At 42.1% G+C, this 17973-nt stretch overlaps 1 protein-coding gene and 1 non-coding gene across 4 annotated transcripts; both read left to right on the top strand.

The window, feature by feature from the left end:
• The first annotated feature begins 333 nt into the window (after positions 1-333).
• KHDC4 (KH domain containing 4, pre-mRNA splicing factor) lies at positions 334-17631 on the top strand. Of its 3 annotated transcripts, none has more exons than XR_005986267.1 (14): positions 334-486; positions 962-1178; positions 4612-4740; positions 5089-5168; positions 6331-6383; positions 6654-6817; positions 7913-8124; positions 8836-8896; positions 10967-11024; positions 11248-11501; positions 13295-13474; positions 14370-14454; positions 15225-15316; positions 16348-16404. XR_005986267.1 is itself a non-coding variant. In XM_041745668.1 (14 exons), exons 1-14 carry the CDS (start codon positions 449-451, stop codon positions 16545-16547), a joined length of 1851 nt encoding a protein of 616 aa, XP_041601602.1. In that variant the 5' UTR covers positions 334-448; the 3' UTR covers positions 16548-17631. The 3 variants fall into 3 exon arrangements, 2 of the variants coding, with proteins under 2 accessions (XP_041601602.1, XP_041601615.1); XM_041745668.1 differs by having other exon boundaries at positions 14342-14454; positions 16348-17631; XM_041745681.1 differs by lacking the exon at positions 16348-16404 and having other exon boundaries at positions 15225-15749.
• LOC121475346 lies at positions 7478-7606 on the top strand. Its single transcript, XR_005983725.1, has one exon.
• Positions 17632-17973: the final 342 nt, after the last annotated feature.

Genomic DNA, 17973 nt, shown 5'->3' with positions numbered 1-17973 from the left:
TGGGATGAACCATTTGCCTTTTCCTAAACAGGTAACTGAAACATGAAGCGGGCCAAAGTTGCGGGCTTCGGCGTCCTCTCTCCTTGGCCAGAGGACGTGGCTGGACTGAAGGAAACACTTGTTTAATTCCTTGACTCATGCGTATTGTCCTGTAGACTACCAACCTGCCCACAACAAACATGAACCTCCTCTTCCCAATTCCGCCCCGATGCGCGCTCCAGCCGCCATCTTTCTCCAGGGCAGGGTGCAAGCAGGAAGGTCACACCCTACCTGTCTCCGATAACGCCAGACGCCTCGAAATCCACAAGAGTCCAATTGGAACCGACGCTTCCACCGGAACAGCTTTTCTTCACGACCGGAAGGGGCTGTGCGTGAGGGCGTTGGGGGCGGAAGTGACGGGAAGGTGGTAGTGGGGTAGTTGGCGGGTGGTTGAGCAGAGCCGGTCGCCATGTCCGCGGGGAGCGCGACGCATCCCGGGGCTGGCGGGTAAAGCTTTCGTGGGCGAGGGCATCGTAGCCTGCACGGGGCGGAGGAGAGGCGGAGGGGCCAAAGGGAGCTGTGTGCGGGGGGTGGGGGGGGCGCTGAGGTGGTACGCGTACGTGTCAGAGGGCTGGGCTTCGGGGGAGGAAGATGGTAAGCAGGCCTTGGGGCGCCCGAGAAAGGCCGGCAGGGAAGGGGGGGAGGAGGAGGAAGGCCGAGGCTTTCGGGAGCACCGGCCAAGAGAAGATGAGAACGGGGGTATGTGGGACTGACTGGAACGTTTTGAGAGGGAGGAAGGAAGTGAGGAGATACTGCAGCAATTGTGTCTGTTCGGGGGGGTGGGAATGGTAATTTTAATATTGATAGAGACCCGAGGGTGTAAAGAGAACGTAGTAGCGGGGAAGCGGGGTGCCAGAGCGTGGTAAGGGAAGAATGATAGAAAAGCTTCGAAGCCTCACGTTTTCCTCTTCCTTTCTTGTAGACGCCGCAGCAAATGGGACCAGCCAGCTCCAGCCCCCCTTCTGTTCCTCCCACCGGCAGCCCCAGGTGCGGAGGTGCCCAGCAGTGGGGGAAGCCCTGGGGGCTCCGCGGCTGCTCCCTCTGGAGCCTTGGACGCTGCTGCTGCCGTGGCTGCCAAGATCAATGCCATGCTCATGGCCAAAGGGAAGCTGAAACCAACTCAGAATGTTGCTGAAAAGGTATTTGAAGTTGAAGGGACTCTGTTAATTGTAACTTTAATTTTGTAATTAAAGGCTATTTAGTAATTCTGTAATTAAACAATTATTCGTGTTAAGGAGAAAACAAGGTTACGGTAATTTAAAGATCACTTAGTTTTGGAATGCATCATGTGATATTATGTCATTTGTTTTCATGAGGCAAGTTTGGTTGGTTTGATTACATTTATGGACCAAATAGTTCACTTTGTCCTCGCTCACTTAGTTCAGCTTAACTTCTATCTATGTAATCATTTAAAGCAATGATGTGATATTTTTCAATACTTAGGCATTTTCCCTGAAATCCAAAGAGATGTTCAGGTAAATCAAGTGACTTTAAAATGTCTCTAGTCAGCTGTACTAAAACGTAAATACATATGTACAACGTCCTTTCTAGTTAGAATCTATAGATTTTTAATAACTGCCTACAGTGTAGTTCAATGTGAAATGAAATGGATAATTTATATGTTGGTGGTTTTGCTGTTTTCACACAAACTGAAATTATTTGGTCATTTTATAGAATTTCTGGTATAATTAAAATTTCACAACTAGAATAGACCTGAACTTTGAAGTCTTTAGTTTATCTTGCAATGGAAGACCCAACTTTTACAGGATGATGAGTATAGTGGCTGTTTGTACTGCTAGACTGCATGCATTGTGCTTAAAAAAATCCCTTGCAGCAATTTGATGGAATGGATTACTGTCGCCAGTTTACAGAGGAGGAAAATAAGATTCATGAATGTACATTGTATAAGATCTGTCACGGCAGACATCTGACTTCAGAGTCAGACAATTGGGTGTCTAGCTTTTGTTTGAAAGTCTCTCTTGGGCAACCCTAGTGGCTCAGCGGTTTAGCCCTGCCTTCAGCCCAGGGCGTTATCCTAGAGACCCGGGATCAAGTCCCAGGTCAGGATCCCTGTCTGGAGCCTGCTTCTGCCTCTGTCTGTGTCTCTCATGAATGAATAAATAAAATCTTTAAAAAAAAAAAAGAAAGAAAGAAAGTCTCTAGATTTGGAGAGTTCAGTTCTAAGGCAGCTTAGCTCATTATAATACACATTTGAAAAAAAAAGTTCTTTGACTTCAATTAAAAGTTGAAGCAAATAGATGGGTTCTGTGTTTAAAAATGCATTTTGGGGGGTCCTTGGGTGGCTCAGCGGTTTGGTGCCTGCCTTTGGCCTAGGGCGCGATGCTGGAGTCCCGGGATCGAGTCCCACATCGGGCTCCCGGCATGGAGCCTGCTTTTCCCTCTGCCTGTGTCTCTGCCTCTGTCTTTCTCTCTATGTATATCATAAATAAGTAAATAAATAAATAAATCTTAAAAAAAATAAAAAATAAAAATGCATTTTGGGTGAGTGGTGGATGTGTTAATAGCATGTTTGTGGTGATTATTTCCAGTGTATACATGTATCCCATCATCCAGTTGTTCATCTTAAATATATACAGTTTTCATTTGTCTATAATACCTCAGAGTTGGGAGGGAAAGCTGATAGAGTTTTTTGTTAGCTGTCCAGTTTATAACATCAACAGAATGGCTATTATCTGTTTGGATGTTTACTCAAGTTCTGAAGAACTGATGGGAATTTTTAGTGAGTTGGAAGTTCATTATTCATCTTTTTTTTTTTTTTTTTTTAAGATTTTATTTATTTATTCATGAGAGACAGAGAGAGTCCTGCATCCGGCGTGGAGCCTGCTTCTTCCTCTGCCTGTGTCTCTGCCTCTCTCTGTGTGTCTCTCATGACTAAATAAAATCTTAAAAGAAATAAAAATTTCCTTTCAGAACTTAAAAATGGACAATTGACTCAATCTTTACAATTAAAAATACAATGAATAGGGCAGCCCTGGTGGCTTAGCAGTTTAGTGCCGCCTTCAGCCCAGGGCGTGATCCTGGAGACCCAGGATCGAGTCCCGCGTTGGGCTCCCGGCGTGGAGCCTGCTTCTCCCTCTGCCTGTGTCTCTGCCTCCTCTGCCTCTCTCTCTCTCTCTGTGTGTCTATCATAAATAAATAAATATTTAAAAAAATAAAATTTGAATTAAATTTTAATTCTTATCACAGCATTTGGACATGAGGCTGACAGTGGCCATGCTGGATGGCCAGGTAGAGAACACCTGTGTCATCACAGGTTGTCCTGTGGGATAGCACTGATCTGTACCTTTGGTGGTGGCCAGTACTGAGCAGGGCCTAAACAAAGGTGAGATATTGAGTCTAGTTTGTGTCCACATTTTAAAAATATCGAGGCGCCTGGGTGGCTCAATTGGTTAAGCATCCGACTCTTAATTTTGGCTCAGGGTCATGAGATTGAGCCCTGTGTTGGGCTCCTCGCTGGATGTGGAGTCTGTTTAAGATTCTCTCAAAAAAAAAAAAAAAAAAAGATTCTCTCTCTCTTCTCTCTCTCTTTCTCTCTCGAATAAATAAATAAATCTTTTTAAAAAAATGTATCTAATGCATAAACTGTTTATCTTCTTTGAGCAGATTTGCTGAGCTTTGGTCCCAGGTAACATAGGGTTGGGGAAGGCCATCTTGAGATGAAGATTTTTTTCAGATAACTCATCTGCTGTCTGGAGTAGCCTATAGTTTAAATTGAGAGAAATAAATAATAATAATAAGTTGAGAGAAACCAGGGGCATCTGGGTGGCTCAGTGGTTGTGTCTGCCTTTGGCTTAGGTCATGATCCCAGGGTCCTGGGATTGAGTCCTATATCAGGCTCCCTGCAGGGAGCCTGCTTCTTCCTTTGCCTATGTCTCTGCATCTCTCTGTGTCTCTCATGAATGAATAAAATCTTTAAAAATGATAAATTGACAGAAACCAGGTCAGATTTTAGGATTTTGCTTGGCTTTTCATCCATTTTCTTAGTTCTTCTTTAATAGAGTAATGGGTTGTCAGACAAACTTTACGGGTTTTCCAGATCATTGCAAGGATAGAACTAGTTAAATGTGATATGTTGGTGGCTGCAGTGTTGTCACAAAGGCAGCGTCCAATTATACAAATGAAGTGCATGGGTTGCTGGACTCTGCGTTGTACACTGGACTCTGCCCTGTATTTTACTGCACGTATGGCTACCTAGTTGAGCTGTAATGCACCATAACTTGTTCATTTATTTTTCCTTGTGGAGATTGCAGCTTCTCGTCCATAAGGTTTCTGGGATTATTCGGTCGTAGAAACGCACCATGGCCAAGGTTACAGAGAAATCTGAAGATTGCTTTCAAGTGAATTGACAATACTTGGTGTCCGTTGAGTGAAGTTTTGTTTGCTTGTTCTTTCATTTTTGAAGAATGACCTAGGAATATTTCCAAGTGTGTTTGTAGGCAGGTAAAGGGAACAGTAACGTGGTGCTGGAATGTAGGGAGGGGCACTTGTAAATTGAGCAGCAGAAACACACTATTTGATCTTACAGACTCTTCAATCCAATTTCTCTTGTAGCTTCAGGCTGCTGGCAAAGGCCTAACTAGCAGTAAAAGCAAGGATGACCTGGTGGTAGCTGAAGTCGAGATCAATGATGTGCCTCTCACGTGCAGGAATCTGCTGACTCGAGGACAGACTCAGGATGAGGTGCGCAGATGTTGGGCCTCTGGGGAAGGTGGCAGGTGGGCACAGTCAAGTAAACAAGACCTCTAACTACAGACGGGAGCCAGATGTTTATGACTGAATGTGGGTCATAATCTCCAAAGTCAGGATTGGGTTGAATTAACTGTGGAGGAACTTCTTGGTAAAGGTAAACAGATATGGGTGGATTCCTGGTCAGCTTGAGCAGGAAACAATGGAATTGATTTTAATATAGGTGAGAACTCATTCTTTTGTATTGATATAGTGAATGAATGGGGAGAAATCCATCTTTCTGCCAGTCATTGAAGTCGATCAATTGCCACATCATCTTTTAATAGATTGTTTCCTTTTTAGATCAGCCGGCTTAGTGGGGCTGCAGTGTCAACTCGAGGGAGATTCATGACCTCGGAGGAGAAGGCCAAAGTGGGACCAGGGTGTGTATACACATCCTCTGCTTTGGGGAAAGGTTGGACATATGGCTCACGTTAGTTTCATATTTTTCATTTGCAGGAAATATGTGCAAATATTTGCTTAGTAGCTTGGTATATATATATACACATGTCACGTACTAGAGTTTGGGACATACATTTCCAATACGTGTAAGGAGTGTTGGCAGCTGTTTTCCTTCTTGTTGGTCTTTGGATTTTTTTTATTTCACAGGTAACATTTTATTGGAGGAAACAAATTACGAAAGTGTAAAATAAGATAATTGCTACATTTAATGTATATATGCTTCCAAACTTTTGTATGGGAACATTTCCCCCAACAAAAGGGTCTGTATTTTGTTGTAATTTCCCTTTTAAAAACCTCCTTTCATCAAGCAACTCTCTGCCCCTATGGTGGCTGTAGGCTAAAAGGTTTTCCACTGAAAGATTTTGTCTCCCCTATAGTTGTGGCCCTTCCACTACTTAGTTTTGAGGGCAGGTACTTAGGCAGTGCAAAACTTGGCTTAAATTAAATATAATCAGGAGGCAAAACTTACTCCTCATCTGAAACCAAAAGTATATTTCAACTAGTGTGTGCATGCTGATTGCTGTTTTGGACTTTTCCATCTTTAAATAGTTATTTTTACTTACAGCCTTTTATTAATTTTATGGTTATTGGTGACCTCCATTATAATCAAAATCAGAATCTAAGGCCACTTTACTTTTAGAAAGTAAAACCCCTTGGTTGTGGGTCTCAGATATGGATCTACAGGCTACCATCACTTTTGCCCCATTAATTTGGATAGCCAACAGCACATTTGCCCATAACCTGTTAGACAACCAACAAAAAGAGATTTTGTTCTCAAATACCAGGTTATGTCAGTTGACAAGATGCCAGTATTCATGAGCCCATAAGAACAGATTTGATCCCCTTGTGGGCCAGTTAACTTGAAGCAACCAGGAAAGTTTACTTTATTTTATTTTTTCAGGACAGTTTATTTATTCCCCAGCTCTAAAATCCTGTTCTTAGAAATTTGCAACAGCCGTTTTTTTCTATGTAGTCTCTTTTACTTATTTGGAAACATAAGCATTACAGATTTGGTTTGGTGACTCATTTGGTTCCTTTGGTTGTGACCAGTTTGGGATTATTATTCTATATTTCTCTTTATAGGGATCGTCCATTATACCTTCATGTTCAGGGCCAGACACGGGAGTTAGTGGACAGTAAGTAATGGTTTGGCTCACATCCCACTTTTTGTGAAGGACAAAGTACAGGGTTGTATGTAATAAGTTGGCAGATTGTTCCTGGTGGCTGTGGTAACTCTTGTGTATGAACTGCTCATGAGTGCTGGGAGTAAAGAGAGGCTGAGGACCACATATTTTGGCTTCCTTTAAAATGGATTAATACGGGGATAATTGGGCATTGGCTGCACTCTGTCATTGGGTACTCGTCAGTCCATTCCTTTGGTACAGTATCTCACGGTTTTTCCATAGGAGCAGTAAACCGAATCAAAGAAATTATCACCAACGGGGTGGTCAAAGCTGCCACAGGGACGAGTCCAACTTTCAATGGTGCGACAGTCACTGTGTATCACCAGCCAGCGCCCATTGCACAGTTGTCTCCAGCTGTTAACCAGAAGCCTCCCTTCCAGTCAGGGGTATGTTTCGTGGAGAGATCATGAACAGCTTTGTCATTTCTGTGAAAGTGATATGTACCAAATGATATGGAAAGCATGAAGAAAAATCCTGAAATCCCAACTTGAGACTTACCTGCGGATACTGTCCTACTAATGGACCATCTAAGCTTCTGAGATGCGGGACACCTGGGTGGCTCATGGGACACCTGGATGGCTCAGCAGTTGGGTACCTGCCTTAGGCTCAGGTCGTGATCCCGGGATCCGGGATCAAGTCCTGCATTGGCCTCCCTACGGGGAGCCTGCTTCTCTCTCTGCCTCTCTCTCTGAGTTTGTATCTCTCATGAATAAATAAATAATCTTTTTTTTTTCTTAAGATTTTATTTATTCATGAGAGACACAGAGAGAGAGAGGCAGAGACACAGGCAGAGGGAGAAGCAGGCTCCCTGCATGGTGCCTGCTTCTCCCTCTGCCTGTGTCTCTGCCTCTCTCTCTGCGTCTCTATGAATAAATAAATAAAAAATCTTAAAAAAAAAAAAAAAAAACGTCCGAGATGCAGTGAACATCTGATTACACATCTCTTTACTTTCATGTATTCCAGGAAGGGTGTTGATAGACCAGACTGTTTACACACCTTACGTTTGGAGTTTGTAGTTTGGTTGTGTATTTGTAAGTGTGATGGCAGCTGGAGGACTAAGAAGGCAGAGTCTGGTGAAGTAAGACTCTGCTGATACAATCCTCCTAGAAAACAGGGTGGGAGAGAGCAGCCCTTGGTGGAGAACAGCACAGGGCTGACTGTACGACCCAACATGCTATTCTAGTTTCACAGAAGACAGTGCTATAGGTTCTGATATATGTAGTCATGGGCCATGGGTGTGCTTAGTAGTGTGTCTTTGCTTTTCACCTGATGAAGGAATGTTCTAGGTGGGTACATGGCATATGTAGTGCTTTAAATTAAATTACTTTATAGAGTTTATTTTTTATGGGCTCGTGGAAATTATAGGAGGTCCTTATTCTGGCAGTGGTTGAAAGTATCTGGAGGATTAAAGTCTTGCAAAATGATTTTCAAGACTAGGATTTAATTATGTGTTTAATCTGAGTTATTCTATTCTTCTACAGATGCATTATGTTCAGGATAAATTATTTGTGGGTCTAGAGCATGCTGTGCCCACCTTTAATGTCAAGGAGAAAGTAGAAGGTCCGGGCTGCTCCTATTTGCAGCACATTCAGATTGAAACGGGTGCCAAAGTCTTCCTAAGAGGCAAAGGCTCAGGTTGCATTGAGCCAGCATCTGGCCGAGAAGCTTTTGAACCCATGTATATTTACATTAGGTACGTACACATGGTTGGGGTTGGGGATGACAAGCATTTGAATGCTTGTTAACTGATCGGGCTGGAGGGCTTCAAAAGGAGTAAGAAAATAGGTATAATAACTAGTAACATGAGCAATGTAGGTCATTACTAATGATAATCACTTTATAATTAATAAAAACTATTGAATTAGGTAGAATTGTCTTTGTCTTTATTCAGGTTCTTGGGTTTTAAATCTCTCACTGTAAAATGAGCTGTGATGAGCCTAAAGGCATCTTCATTTTGACCTATGACACTATTAATGCATTTTACAGTTATTTTAGTGACTTTTAAACGTCTTTATGTTTTAAAGAGAGCAATAGGGGCACCTGGATGGCTCAGTGGTTGAGTGTCTGCCTTCAGCTCAGGGCATGATCCTGGGGTCCGGGGATCGAGTCTTGCATCAGGCTCCCCACAGCGAGTCTGCTTTTCCCTCTTCCTGTGTCTCTGTCTCTCTCTCTGTGTTTCTCATAAATAGATAGGTACATAGATCGACCAAGCAATAAAGTATTTGTCTTAATGATACAAGTTATATCTTAAAGGGTTTCTGTGACATTTTTTTGTGATTTTTTTGAAGTTTTTTTGTTGGTATTTTGAATATATTAAATTTGTAAACAGCATACAAAGTGAAAGCAAAAATCTGTATCCTTTACTTTTCTCCTCTTTGAGTTTTTGGTTCCTATTTCTTTGCAGTCATCCCAAACCAGAAGGCCTGGCTGCTGCCAAGAAACTCTGTGAGAATCTCTTGCAAACAGTGAGTTATATTTGTGTATCTAATATTCAGAAGAGCTCCTGCTGTCTTGGGCTGTGTCTTAGCTATTTTCCTACCTGTATTAGTTTCCTAGGGCTGTCATATCAAATTTCCACAAACTAGGTGACTTAACAGAAATTTATTCTCGCATTGTTCAGGAAGCCAGACACTCAAAATAATGATGTGGGCAGAGTTGGATCCTTCTAAACGAATACTGTGAAGGAGAATGTTCCATGCTTCTCCCAGCCTGCTGTCCTTTGCATTCTTTCCCCATGTCAGCAGAGTTCCAATCCCTGCCCCACTGTCCCCTGGCCTACTCCTGTGTCTCTTTGTCTCTCTGTTTCTTCTAAAGTAGCAGTCCTTCGAATTTGGGCCCACCATAACCCAGTATAAACTCATGTTAACCTGTATTTGCAAAGACCTGGTTTCCAAACAAGATCATATTCCAAGGTTCTGGGCAGACATGAATTTTGGAACCACTACACCATTCTAGCAACTCAACATTCTCCATAAGGAAGACAAGCTTCCCTAAGCAGGGTCATAGCTGGCATGCATTTTTTCTTTAGCAACTATTTTGGTATAGAATTTTGAAATGTGTAGTATATCAGTATGAAATCTCAATATTGTCATTTATTTTTTAAAAGATTTGACTTATTCATTTGAGAGAGAAAATAAGCAGGGAGGAGAGGGAGAAGGAAAAGCAGACTCCTCACTGAGCAGGGAGCCTAATGGGGAGCTCGGTCCCAGGACCCTGGGATCATGATCTGAGCTGAATAGCAGATGCTTAGTTGACTGAGCCACCCAGGTGCCCCAGTGTTGTCAGTTATTTAAATAATACTTTCAGGCCTGGCCAAGTTGTTGACCAGTGGGCATTCCAGATTCTTTTTATTTTGTTTATTTTTGTATTCCGAATTCTTTTTAATAGTAAGTGTAGCGAAAGTAAGAATAGAGCTATAATAATATAAAACCAGTTAGCAATGTTTTGGCTAACAGCAGTAAGCTAGTTGCTTATTTGAATGTCTATTATTTTTATTCTGTAATCTAGTAACCAAAAGTTAAACCCGTAGGGTTGTTGGTGTAGCCCCTGAAGATAGTCAGGTTTGGGGGTTGTGTTTATTCAGCCTTGTGTCATTTGGCATTTAAGGGTCCCCTTTTGGAAAGCCGTAGTCTTTGCTTTTGTGAGGTAACCTAATTTACCACCCCTTGTGCCAGATAACTTCCCTGACTATCTCCTGTGTTTGTTGCCACTTGAAGTTACTGACTCAGTGAGATGTTCATAATGAAGAACTGGGCAGTGGGTGGGCGGTGCGTGACGACGTATTAACCTTGTGTTGAGCCATAAGCTCCTTGAGGACAAGTCCAGTAAATAAAAGAATGAATGAAGTCTCGGTAGTTATACTGACAACTTAGAAATTTCCTAACTTCTTTCTGGCTCTGAATGATTTTATACCTCAGAATTGGGTCTAATCTGGAGATTTGGGAAGCTTCTGATGTCCATGCTCCTGGTGCCCACATCCTGGCTTACTAATTCATAGGGTATGCCTTATTAAAAATGATTTTTTTTAAAGATTTATTTATTTGTTTTGAGAGAGAGAGCAAGGGGGGTGGGTAGAGACAGAAGGAGAGAATGTCTCAAGCTGACTGCACTGAGTGCAGAGCCTTAGGTGGGGCTTGATCCCATGACCCTGAGACCTCAACCCGAGTTGAAACCAAGAGTTGGACACTCAACCGACCGTGTCACTCAGGCGCCCTTTGATTGATTTTTAACATTTTCATTCTTAAATGATCCTATACCCAGTGTGGAATTCGAACTCACAACCCCGAGCTCAAGAGTCGTATATGTTCTATTGACTAAGCCAATCAGGTGCCCCATACCTTATTAAAATTTAGATTAAACAAGCTTAAATTTGATGGAAATATCAATGACAATTTTTTTTGACAATTTTTTTTTTAATTGGTGGAAATACTTTTACTTCCTCGCTACTTTGGTTCTAGAATTGTATAATCTGACCCTTGTAAATACTCCGTGAATTGGGATTGTCCCACATGAATTTGTTTTCCCTTCTTTTGCAGGTTCATGCTGAGTACTCTAGATTTGTGAATCAGATTAATACTGCTGTACCTTTACCAGGTGTGTATGTCTTAAAGTGTTTAACAAAGAGAAATAGTTTGTTAGTGATATTTGTGTATAAAATAGGATATTTAAGGGTAGACTGTGCCAGGGCACTGATAATGTCCCCTTCAGCTTACGATAATTTGGAAAGTAGTTTTCTTCCCTAGAGATGAAGTTAATATTCAGCTAAAATGTCTCGTTCTGCTGCAGCTGATTAAACACTTTTTTTCTTCCCCCTCAGGCTATACACAACCCTCTGCTATAAGTAGTGTCCCTCCTCAGCCACCATATTATCCATCCAATGGCTATCAGTCTGGTTACCCTGTTGTTCCCCCTCCTCAGCAGCCACTTCAGCCTCCCTACGGAGTGCCAAGCATAGTGCCACCAGCTGTTTCATTGGCACCTGGAGTCTTGCCAGCATTACCTACTGGAGTTCCACCTGTGCCAACACAATACCCGATCACACAAGTGCAGCCTCCTGCTGGCACTGGACAGGTAGGATGGTAGGCTGTGACTATGGAGAAAGTGGCCAGGGGAGAGGTGGAGGTGGTGGTGGTATTCAGGAAGAAATCATGCAGAATTACTGGGTGATGGGAGGTGTTTGTCTCCTGTTGCTCCTGTGTCATGGCCACCAAGCTACCTAAATGCTTTAGGACAGCGTGTACATATGTGTTTTTCACCCTGAAATGTATAGTTTCATTTCATGAGTCTTACTGCCAAATAGTTGTTTGGAAGAGGAGTCGGCAAGCTTCCTCTGGAGTGCTAGGTGGCCAACAGGTGAAGCTTACGGGTCATGCAGGCTCTGGCACACCTGCTGCACTCCATTCCTGGGGCACGGATGTAGTCAAAGACCATACCAAATGAACTCACGTGGCTGTGCTCCAGAAACACTGGATATACAGAAGTGGGTAACGAGCCACAATCATGGTTTGTTGTGCTGTGGGTATTGCCTACCTGCACCCACTTCAAGAAGAAAGGGGCCAGCCTACTCACCTCTCCATGATTGGACCTGAGTTAGTGATCTTCAGAAGAAACACAACATATTCAGGGGTTCTTGAGCTGAGAGATCTTGGAACTTTGCCAACTTAAGGCTTATTAAATGTATTTGTATATTTTTCAAACTACGTGAGAAACTAGAATTTTAGGAAAGGGTAGGTAGCTAGCTCATCTAGATGAATCATGTACTCCTCTTCTCTGAGACAGGGAAAGAAGGTAGCAAGCACAGGTGATGGATTGATGGTAGGCCTTTCTCTGTGGGCCTCATAGTGTTGCTATGGCAGAGGAGCATGCAGCCCTGAACCACTGCCCAGCCTCCTGGCTGGCGGGCTGTGAACGCTGGAGGGGCTATATGGTTTGAAACAACAGACTTCACTAAATCCTGCTCGTGACTCTTAGTCCTAATTAGTCACCTTCTGTGTTTGGCGGAGCTATAGTTCACCAGCTTTGAGCCACATTGCTTTGTGACCAGAAAGGAGTATGGCGGAGCAGGCCCCTTAGGGTTGGGCTTTAGACATGCTGCCAGGGTTCCTCATGCTTTCCTGTGATTGAGCTGTACAATCCTGGGATACCACGTGACCTATCCAGCCTTTGGTTTCCTTATAGAAAACGAGCATAATGATTCTATCTCAAAGATTGCAAGGGTTAGATGGGAAGACCCAAGTAGTCCACACATACTAGCCATTTGTCTAATAAGAGCTGTCCTTTGGGAAGTGCTTGTTTTTTCTGATACATAGTGGATCAGTCCTTTTTCCTTTCTGGTACAATCTCTAAACACCAGACAGACTCCCTCTTGCTGTAACAGTTTATCCTTAGAAGAGGCAGGTGAACTTGCCTTTGCCATAAGCATTAGTAGCCTTTATAATCTAGAAGGAGCGAATCACTTTGATTAGAGGGGTCTAAATTAGAGAATGTTCTTGCTTGTTAACTTTTAAACTAAGTAAGTGGCTAGAATTTTTATATGTTGGTCATGTTTGCCCCTAATGGCCCCAGGTGCACACCAGGTATCTCCTGAGAATCGAAAACACTGTAAACCAAAAAAAAAAAGAAAGAAAGAAAGAAAGAAAGAAAGAAAACACTGTAAACCTTGCCAGTTTAGCATTCCCCACCATGAAGGTGGGAAGGTGAGGCTCTCGTGGCACCAGATGATCCAAGAAGAAAGCTAAGGACCAGGGAGATACAGAATTTCTGGGACATGTGGATTATAAAAGTCTTTTGTGATCATTGTTTTCCTTAGTAAGTGGCTGGGTATTCTCACACCTTTCTTCCCCTTTGGTTTGTTTTGGTCCCAGAGTCCGATGAGTGGGCCTTTTATTCCTGCTGCTCCTGTCAAAACTGCCTTGCCTGCCGGCCCCCAGCCCCAGCCCCCGCCCCCACCCCAGCCCCCACTCCCAGCTCAACCCCAGGCACAGAAGAGGCGATTCACAGAGGAGCTGCCAGATGAACGAGAATCTGGACTTCTTGGATACCAGGTTAAATAAAATACCCTTTCTTTCCTCATCTTATCCTACTATACTTTCCCTTTAAAGAAAGAAAAATTCACTTCTATATCAACCATCCTCCCAGTACTAGATTTCTATTTTCTGGAATCCGTTTAGGGTTTTTTCCCTTGGAGGATTTAAAACAAGAGTAACTCCCTTTGGGCGGGTTGGTCTTTGGGATCAGTATGATAAGAAAATACAAAGCTCCATGTAGAGGGAGGCACATAGAGGTCTATGACTGGCCCCTGGAAGGAGTTCTGTAGAATTCCGCACTACCACATTCATACGGTATTCTTGGAAACCTCACATAGTTCTCATTTCCCTACACATCTCACCAAAAGGTATCATTACTGTCAGCATAGGGTTTGTTTTTAAACCTTGGCCCTCAGTTTACTTTTTTTCCCTGTAAAAGACAGTGATTACTTTCTTGAGTCCCCACCATCCACAAAAAATAGTGGGCAGAAATGTGATTCGGTGCATACATGTTATAAGTAGTCATTCAAGTAAAGAATTTTTAAAAATACTATTTAAGTGTGTGGTTTTGGTGCCATTTTATTTATCAGGAAAAGGACCTTTACTTTTTGCCAGAGCCCTTAAAGCGTCCTTTGAATCAAACTCTGAAGCATTTTTATAGTTTATAAAAGGGTAGTTGAAAACAGATACATGTAGCATGACCAGGTCCTACAGAAAGAGATTACGTCTCCTTCAGCTGTGGTTATGTCCCAAATCCCAGAGTGCTATGTAGTGAGCATACTGCAACTGACCAGAAAGACGAGGCACTTGAGAGATACATTAAGGAGCTAAAGTCAATGCAGCAGGTGTAGATTTGCTAATGCCGCTGTATTTTTCTGCTCATAGCATGGACCCATTCATATGACTAATTTAGGTACAGGCTTCTCCAGTCAGAATGAGATTGAAGGTGCAGGATCGAAGCCGGCAGGTTCCTCAGGCAAAGAGCGAGAGAGGGACAGGTAAGTTAGTTGGAGCATAATTACGTGAATGTCATCACATGTCATTGGTTTTCACCACTAGTGTGAATAACGATCATTGCTGTGAGCTTCCATGTTCTAAAACTAATGAAGGGGTGCCTGGGTAGCTCAGTCAGTTGAGCATCCTTCCAACTTGATCTCAGCTCAGGTCTTGATCTCAGTGTCAGGAGTTCACTCCTGGAGTTGGGCTCCATGCTGGATGTGGAACCTCCCTAAAAAATAATAACTGATCGATAAGTCAATCAAAATGTAATGAATCCTTTGGCTCAAAAACTCCTGTGTGTTTTTTTAATAACTGCTGCACTAATGGAGAGTATGCCTCCCCTTTCACAGTGTCAGGGGTGGTTACCTTGGGCTTTGAGTCATTTCATTCTTGGTCATCAGGCATCTTCCTCTACTATCTGCATCTTAGCCATTTTCCTAAGCATAGGCAATATGTTTGCTACTTAGAATCCTAGGATATTATGGACTGAGGTACTTGAATGTGGGAGTCCAGTTGCCATCTGGGGCTTGAGACAGCCACCCTCCTATATGGTTCGTTGAGCCTTCCAAGGACAGGACTGGCTTCCCACAGCAGTGCTGCTGCTTTTGACCTGGCCTGGCTAACAACTTGATATCTTAAAACTTGATAAGAGCTCTCAGGGTGGGGTCAGGTGGAAAGGGTGGAGGTGAACGGTTGTTCGGTGACTATTGGAAGAAAGTACAATTGTTAGAATCTATCTGAAAGGTTGTCATGGTTTTTCTTCTCACAGGCAGTTGATGCCTCCACCAGCCTTCCCAGTGACTGGAATGAAAGCAGAGTCTGATGACAGGAATGGGTCTGGGGCCGGAGCAGGGGGCCACGGTGAGTGAGGTGTAGCTGGGGACACGCAGGCAGCTAAGACTGGTCCTAAGTTACTAGTTTTCTGACCTGATGTTCATTCAGGTGGCATTCAATCAGGTGTTTAATCCAACTTCTAAAATCTCCAGGCTGATGAGGTGTTTGTTTTGTTTTTCTTTTTTTTTGTTTGTTTGTTTTTTGTTTTACTTAGAAGGATGGCATATAGTTAGCCTTTTTTCAACTGACGTGTGTCTAGAAAAAGTCAACTTACATTTTATACTAGCATCATTAAAGCTCTAATGATTGGTAGGTCATTTCAAATTTTGTTGCCTTTGTTGTCTGAATACCTGGAAATAATCTGATATAGACTTAAGGATTGCTATTTCGGGGCACCTGGCTGGTTCAGTCAGTGGAGTGTGTGACTCTTGATCTCGGGGTTATGAGTTCGAGCCCCAATTTGGGTATAAAGCGTACTTTTTAAAAAAGATTGATTTTTCTTTGTATTGGGAGCTGAGCTATATCTCTCTCCTCATAGCTCTTTTGGTTGTGAATAGTCAGCCAGTGGCTGTTAAAAAAAATGTTGCCTCTTAGTATCCCAGAACTCTAGATCTGTAGAGGAATATGGGATCACTTGTGTTCTTTGCCTGTAGTCATAAAAATGAACAGAAGAAAATACATTTTTTATTCTTTTCTTAACTTCTTTTCTTTTAACTCTTTAAAAGGTGAAATATCAGCCTCCAAAAACTCACTTGCTAACTTTCCTTTTTTTCTTTTTTTTCTTTTTTTTTTTTTTTTTTTTTGTGTGTGTGTGTGTGTTTCTTTTTTTCTTTCTCTGTTTTCTTACATGGTTCTGGTGGATTCACATTTGCTGATGCTGGTGCTGTTTTTCGTGTGATCCTCAACGTTTTTGGGTGACCATTGACCCTGTGACCTCAAAATGGTGTCCAACTAACCACTTATAATTAACATCTTTTTTTTATTAACGAATTCATGGTATTATCTTTTTTTTTTTTTGTCTTGGGGGATGGGGTTGGGGTTGTTTTTCTCTATTCTAGATTATCCAGTCAAGAAGATGAAAACTGCAGAGAAGGGATTCGGGTTGGTGGCTTATGCTGCAGATTCATCTGATGAAGAGGAGGAGCATGGGGGTCATAAAAATGCAAGTAGTTTTCCACAGGGCTGGAGTTTGGGGTATCAGTACCCTTCATCACAGCCACGAGCTAAACAACAGATGCCATTCTGGATGGCCCCTTAAGAAACAGTGGAACAGAGCTTTGACCCTTGGTGACTCTCTTTAGCAATAATGCATGCATTTGATTTAATAAGACTCTGGGGCCTGTACTGGGAACCATCATGGACCTTTGCAGAAGTTAGAGATGCAGTGTTCCCTTTCTTAAAGGGGTTTCATTCTTTTTAAAAAACCTTTGTTTCTGCAGTGGCATAGTATCTGTTAAAATTTACTTAGAATCACAAATTTGTCTCAGAAGCTTTTTAACAGTTGGTGAAATGTGCTTGTCCAACAGAGCATCCCAACAGGGTCATTCCAGTATACATTTAACTGGTCCAGCCTTTTCCACATGAATGAATGGCCCCTGTTCTGACAAAAAAGTTTTATTTGTATTTTACTACTGGTTACAAACAAAGCCTTACTATCTATCATCAGTGGGGAGACAATTTTAAGACCATCTTTCCCTTGCAGCACCTTTAAATGTAAGAATAGTTCATCCTTATTTTCATGTTTGCATTCTTTTCTGTTTTGGAAAATGCAGTTTCACTAATTTAAAACTATTGGATATTGCTGGATCCTGAGTAGAAAAGTGAAGGGTTGGCTTTTTTTTTTCCCTTATCTTTTTACTGGGATGATCCAAAGCTGGCATCTTCAGGCACTCTTGTCCCAGAAAGCCATTGCAGTTTTTATTGCCCTTTTAATAAGCTCCATGTCTTCAGCTGGGTCCGAGAAAACTGCTTGAGCAAAAGCTGGTCAGAACTCATCACAGAAATGAAACACAGTGGTCCGTCTCTCTGAGAACTGATTGCAGCTAAAATAGAGAGATTTGACTGCTCACAATAGGATGGATGGTGGACTTAGTGACTGCAATTGCAACTTGTCCTTTTTCTTGGCATTACAGGTTTTGCCAAAAGAACTTTTTTGTATCAAATATTGATGTGTGAAAGAAGGAGCTAGTCTGCTGAACCAAGAGTAGTTTGAGATACTGAACTGTCATTTTTGCACATTTGAATACTTTGCAGGCTGGCTTTGTATAAACATACTCTCTGGTTTCCTATATGTTGTAAATATTTAGACCATAATTTCATTATAAATAAATGTATAAATATTCTGTTTGTGGTTTCTCTTTTCTCTCCCATGACCCATCTATGCACTAAAATTTATAAATTTCTGATAGCCCAACAAACTGAAACCCACCAGAAAAATATTTCATGGGCCCAGAAGTCTGCATATAGTTCCAAGAGTTTATGACTTAACCACAGTAAACCCTTCAAAATCCAGATGAAAATATGGAGGATAATTAATGGTAGACTACCTCCATTTTGGTACTGTAACTCTGATTTACTGAACACAGGAAATGAAATACATTTTTAAGGAAATACACATAATTCACATTATTTTTAGGAAAGCTTTCTTAAGAGGAAGGCTGAGTAGAAATTTTTAAAGATTTTTA

Source organism: Vulpes lagopus, chromosome 1 (assembly GCF_018345385.1).
Source record: "Vulpes lagopus strain Blue_001 chromosome 1, ASM1834538v1, whole genome shotgun sequence".
NCBI lineage: Eukaryota > Metazoa > Chordata > Mammalia > Carnivora > Canidae > Vulpes > Vulpes lagopus.
This window is presented reverse-complemented; position numbering and strand designations above follow the sequence as displayed.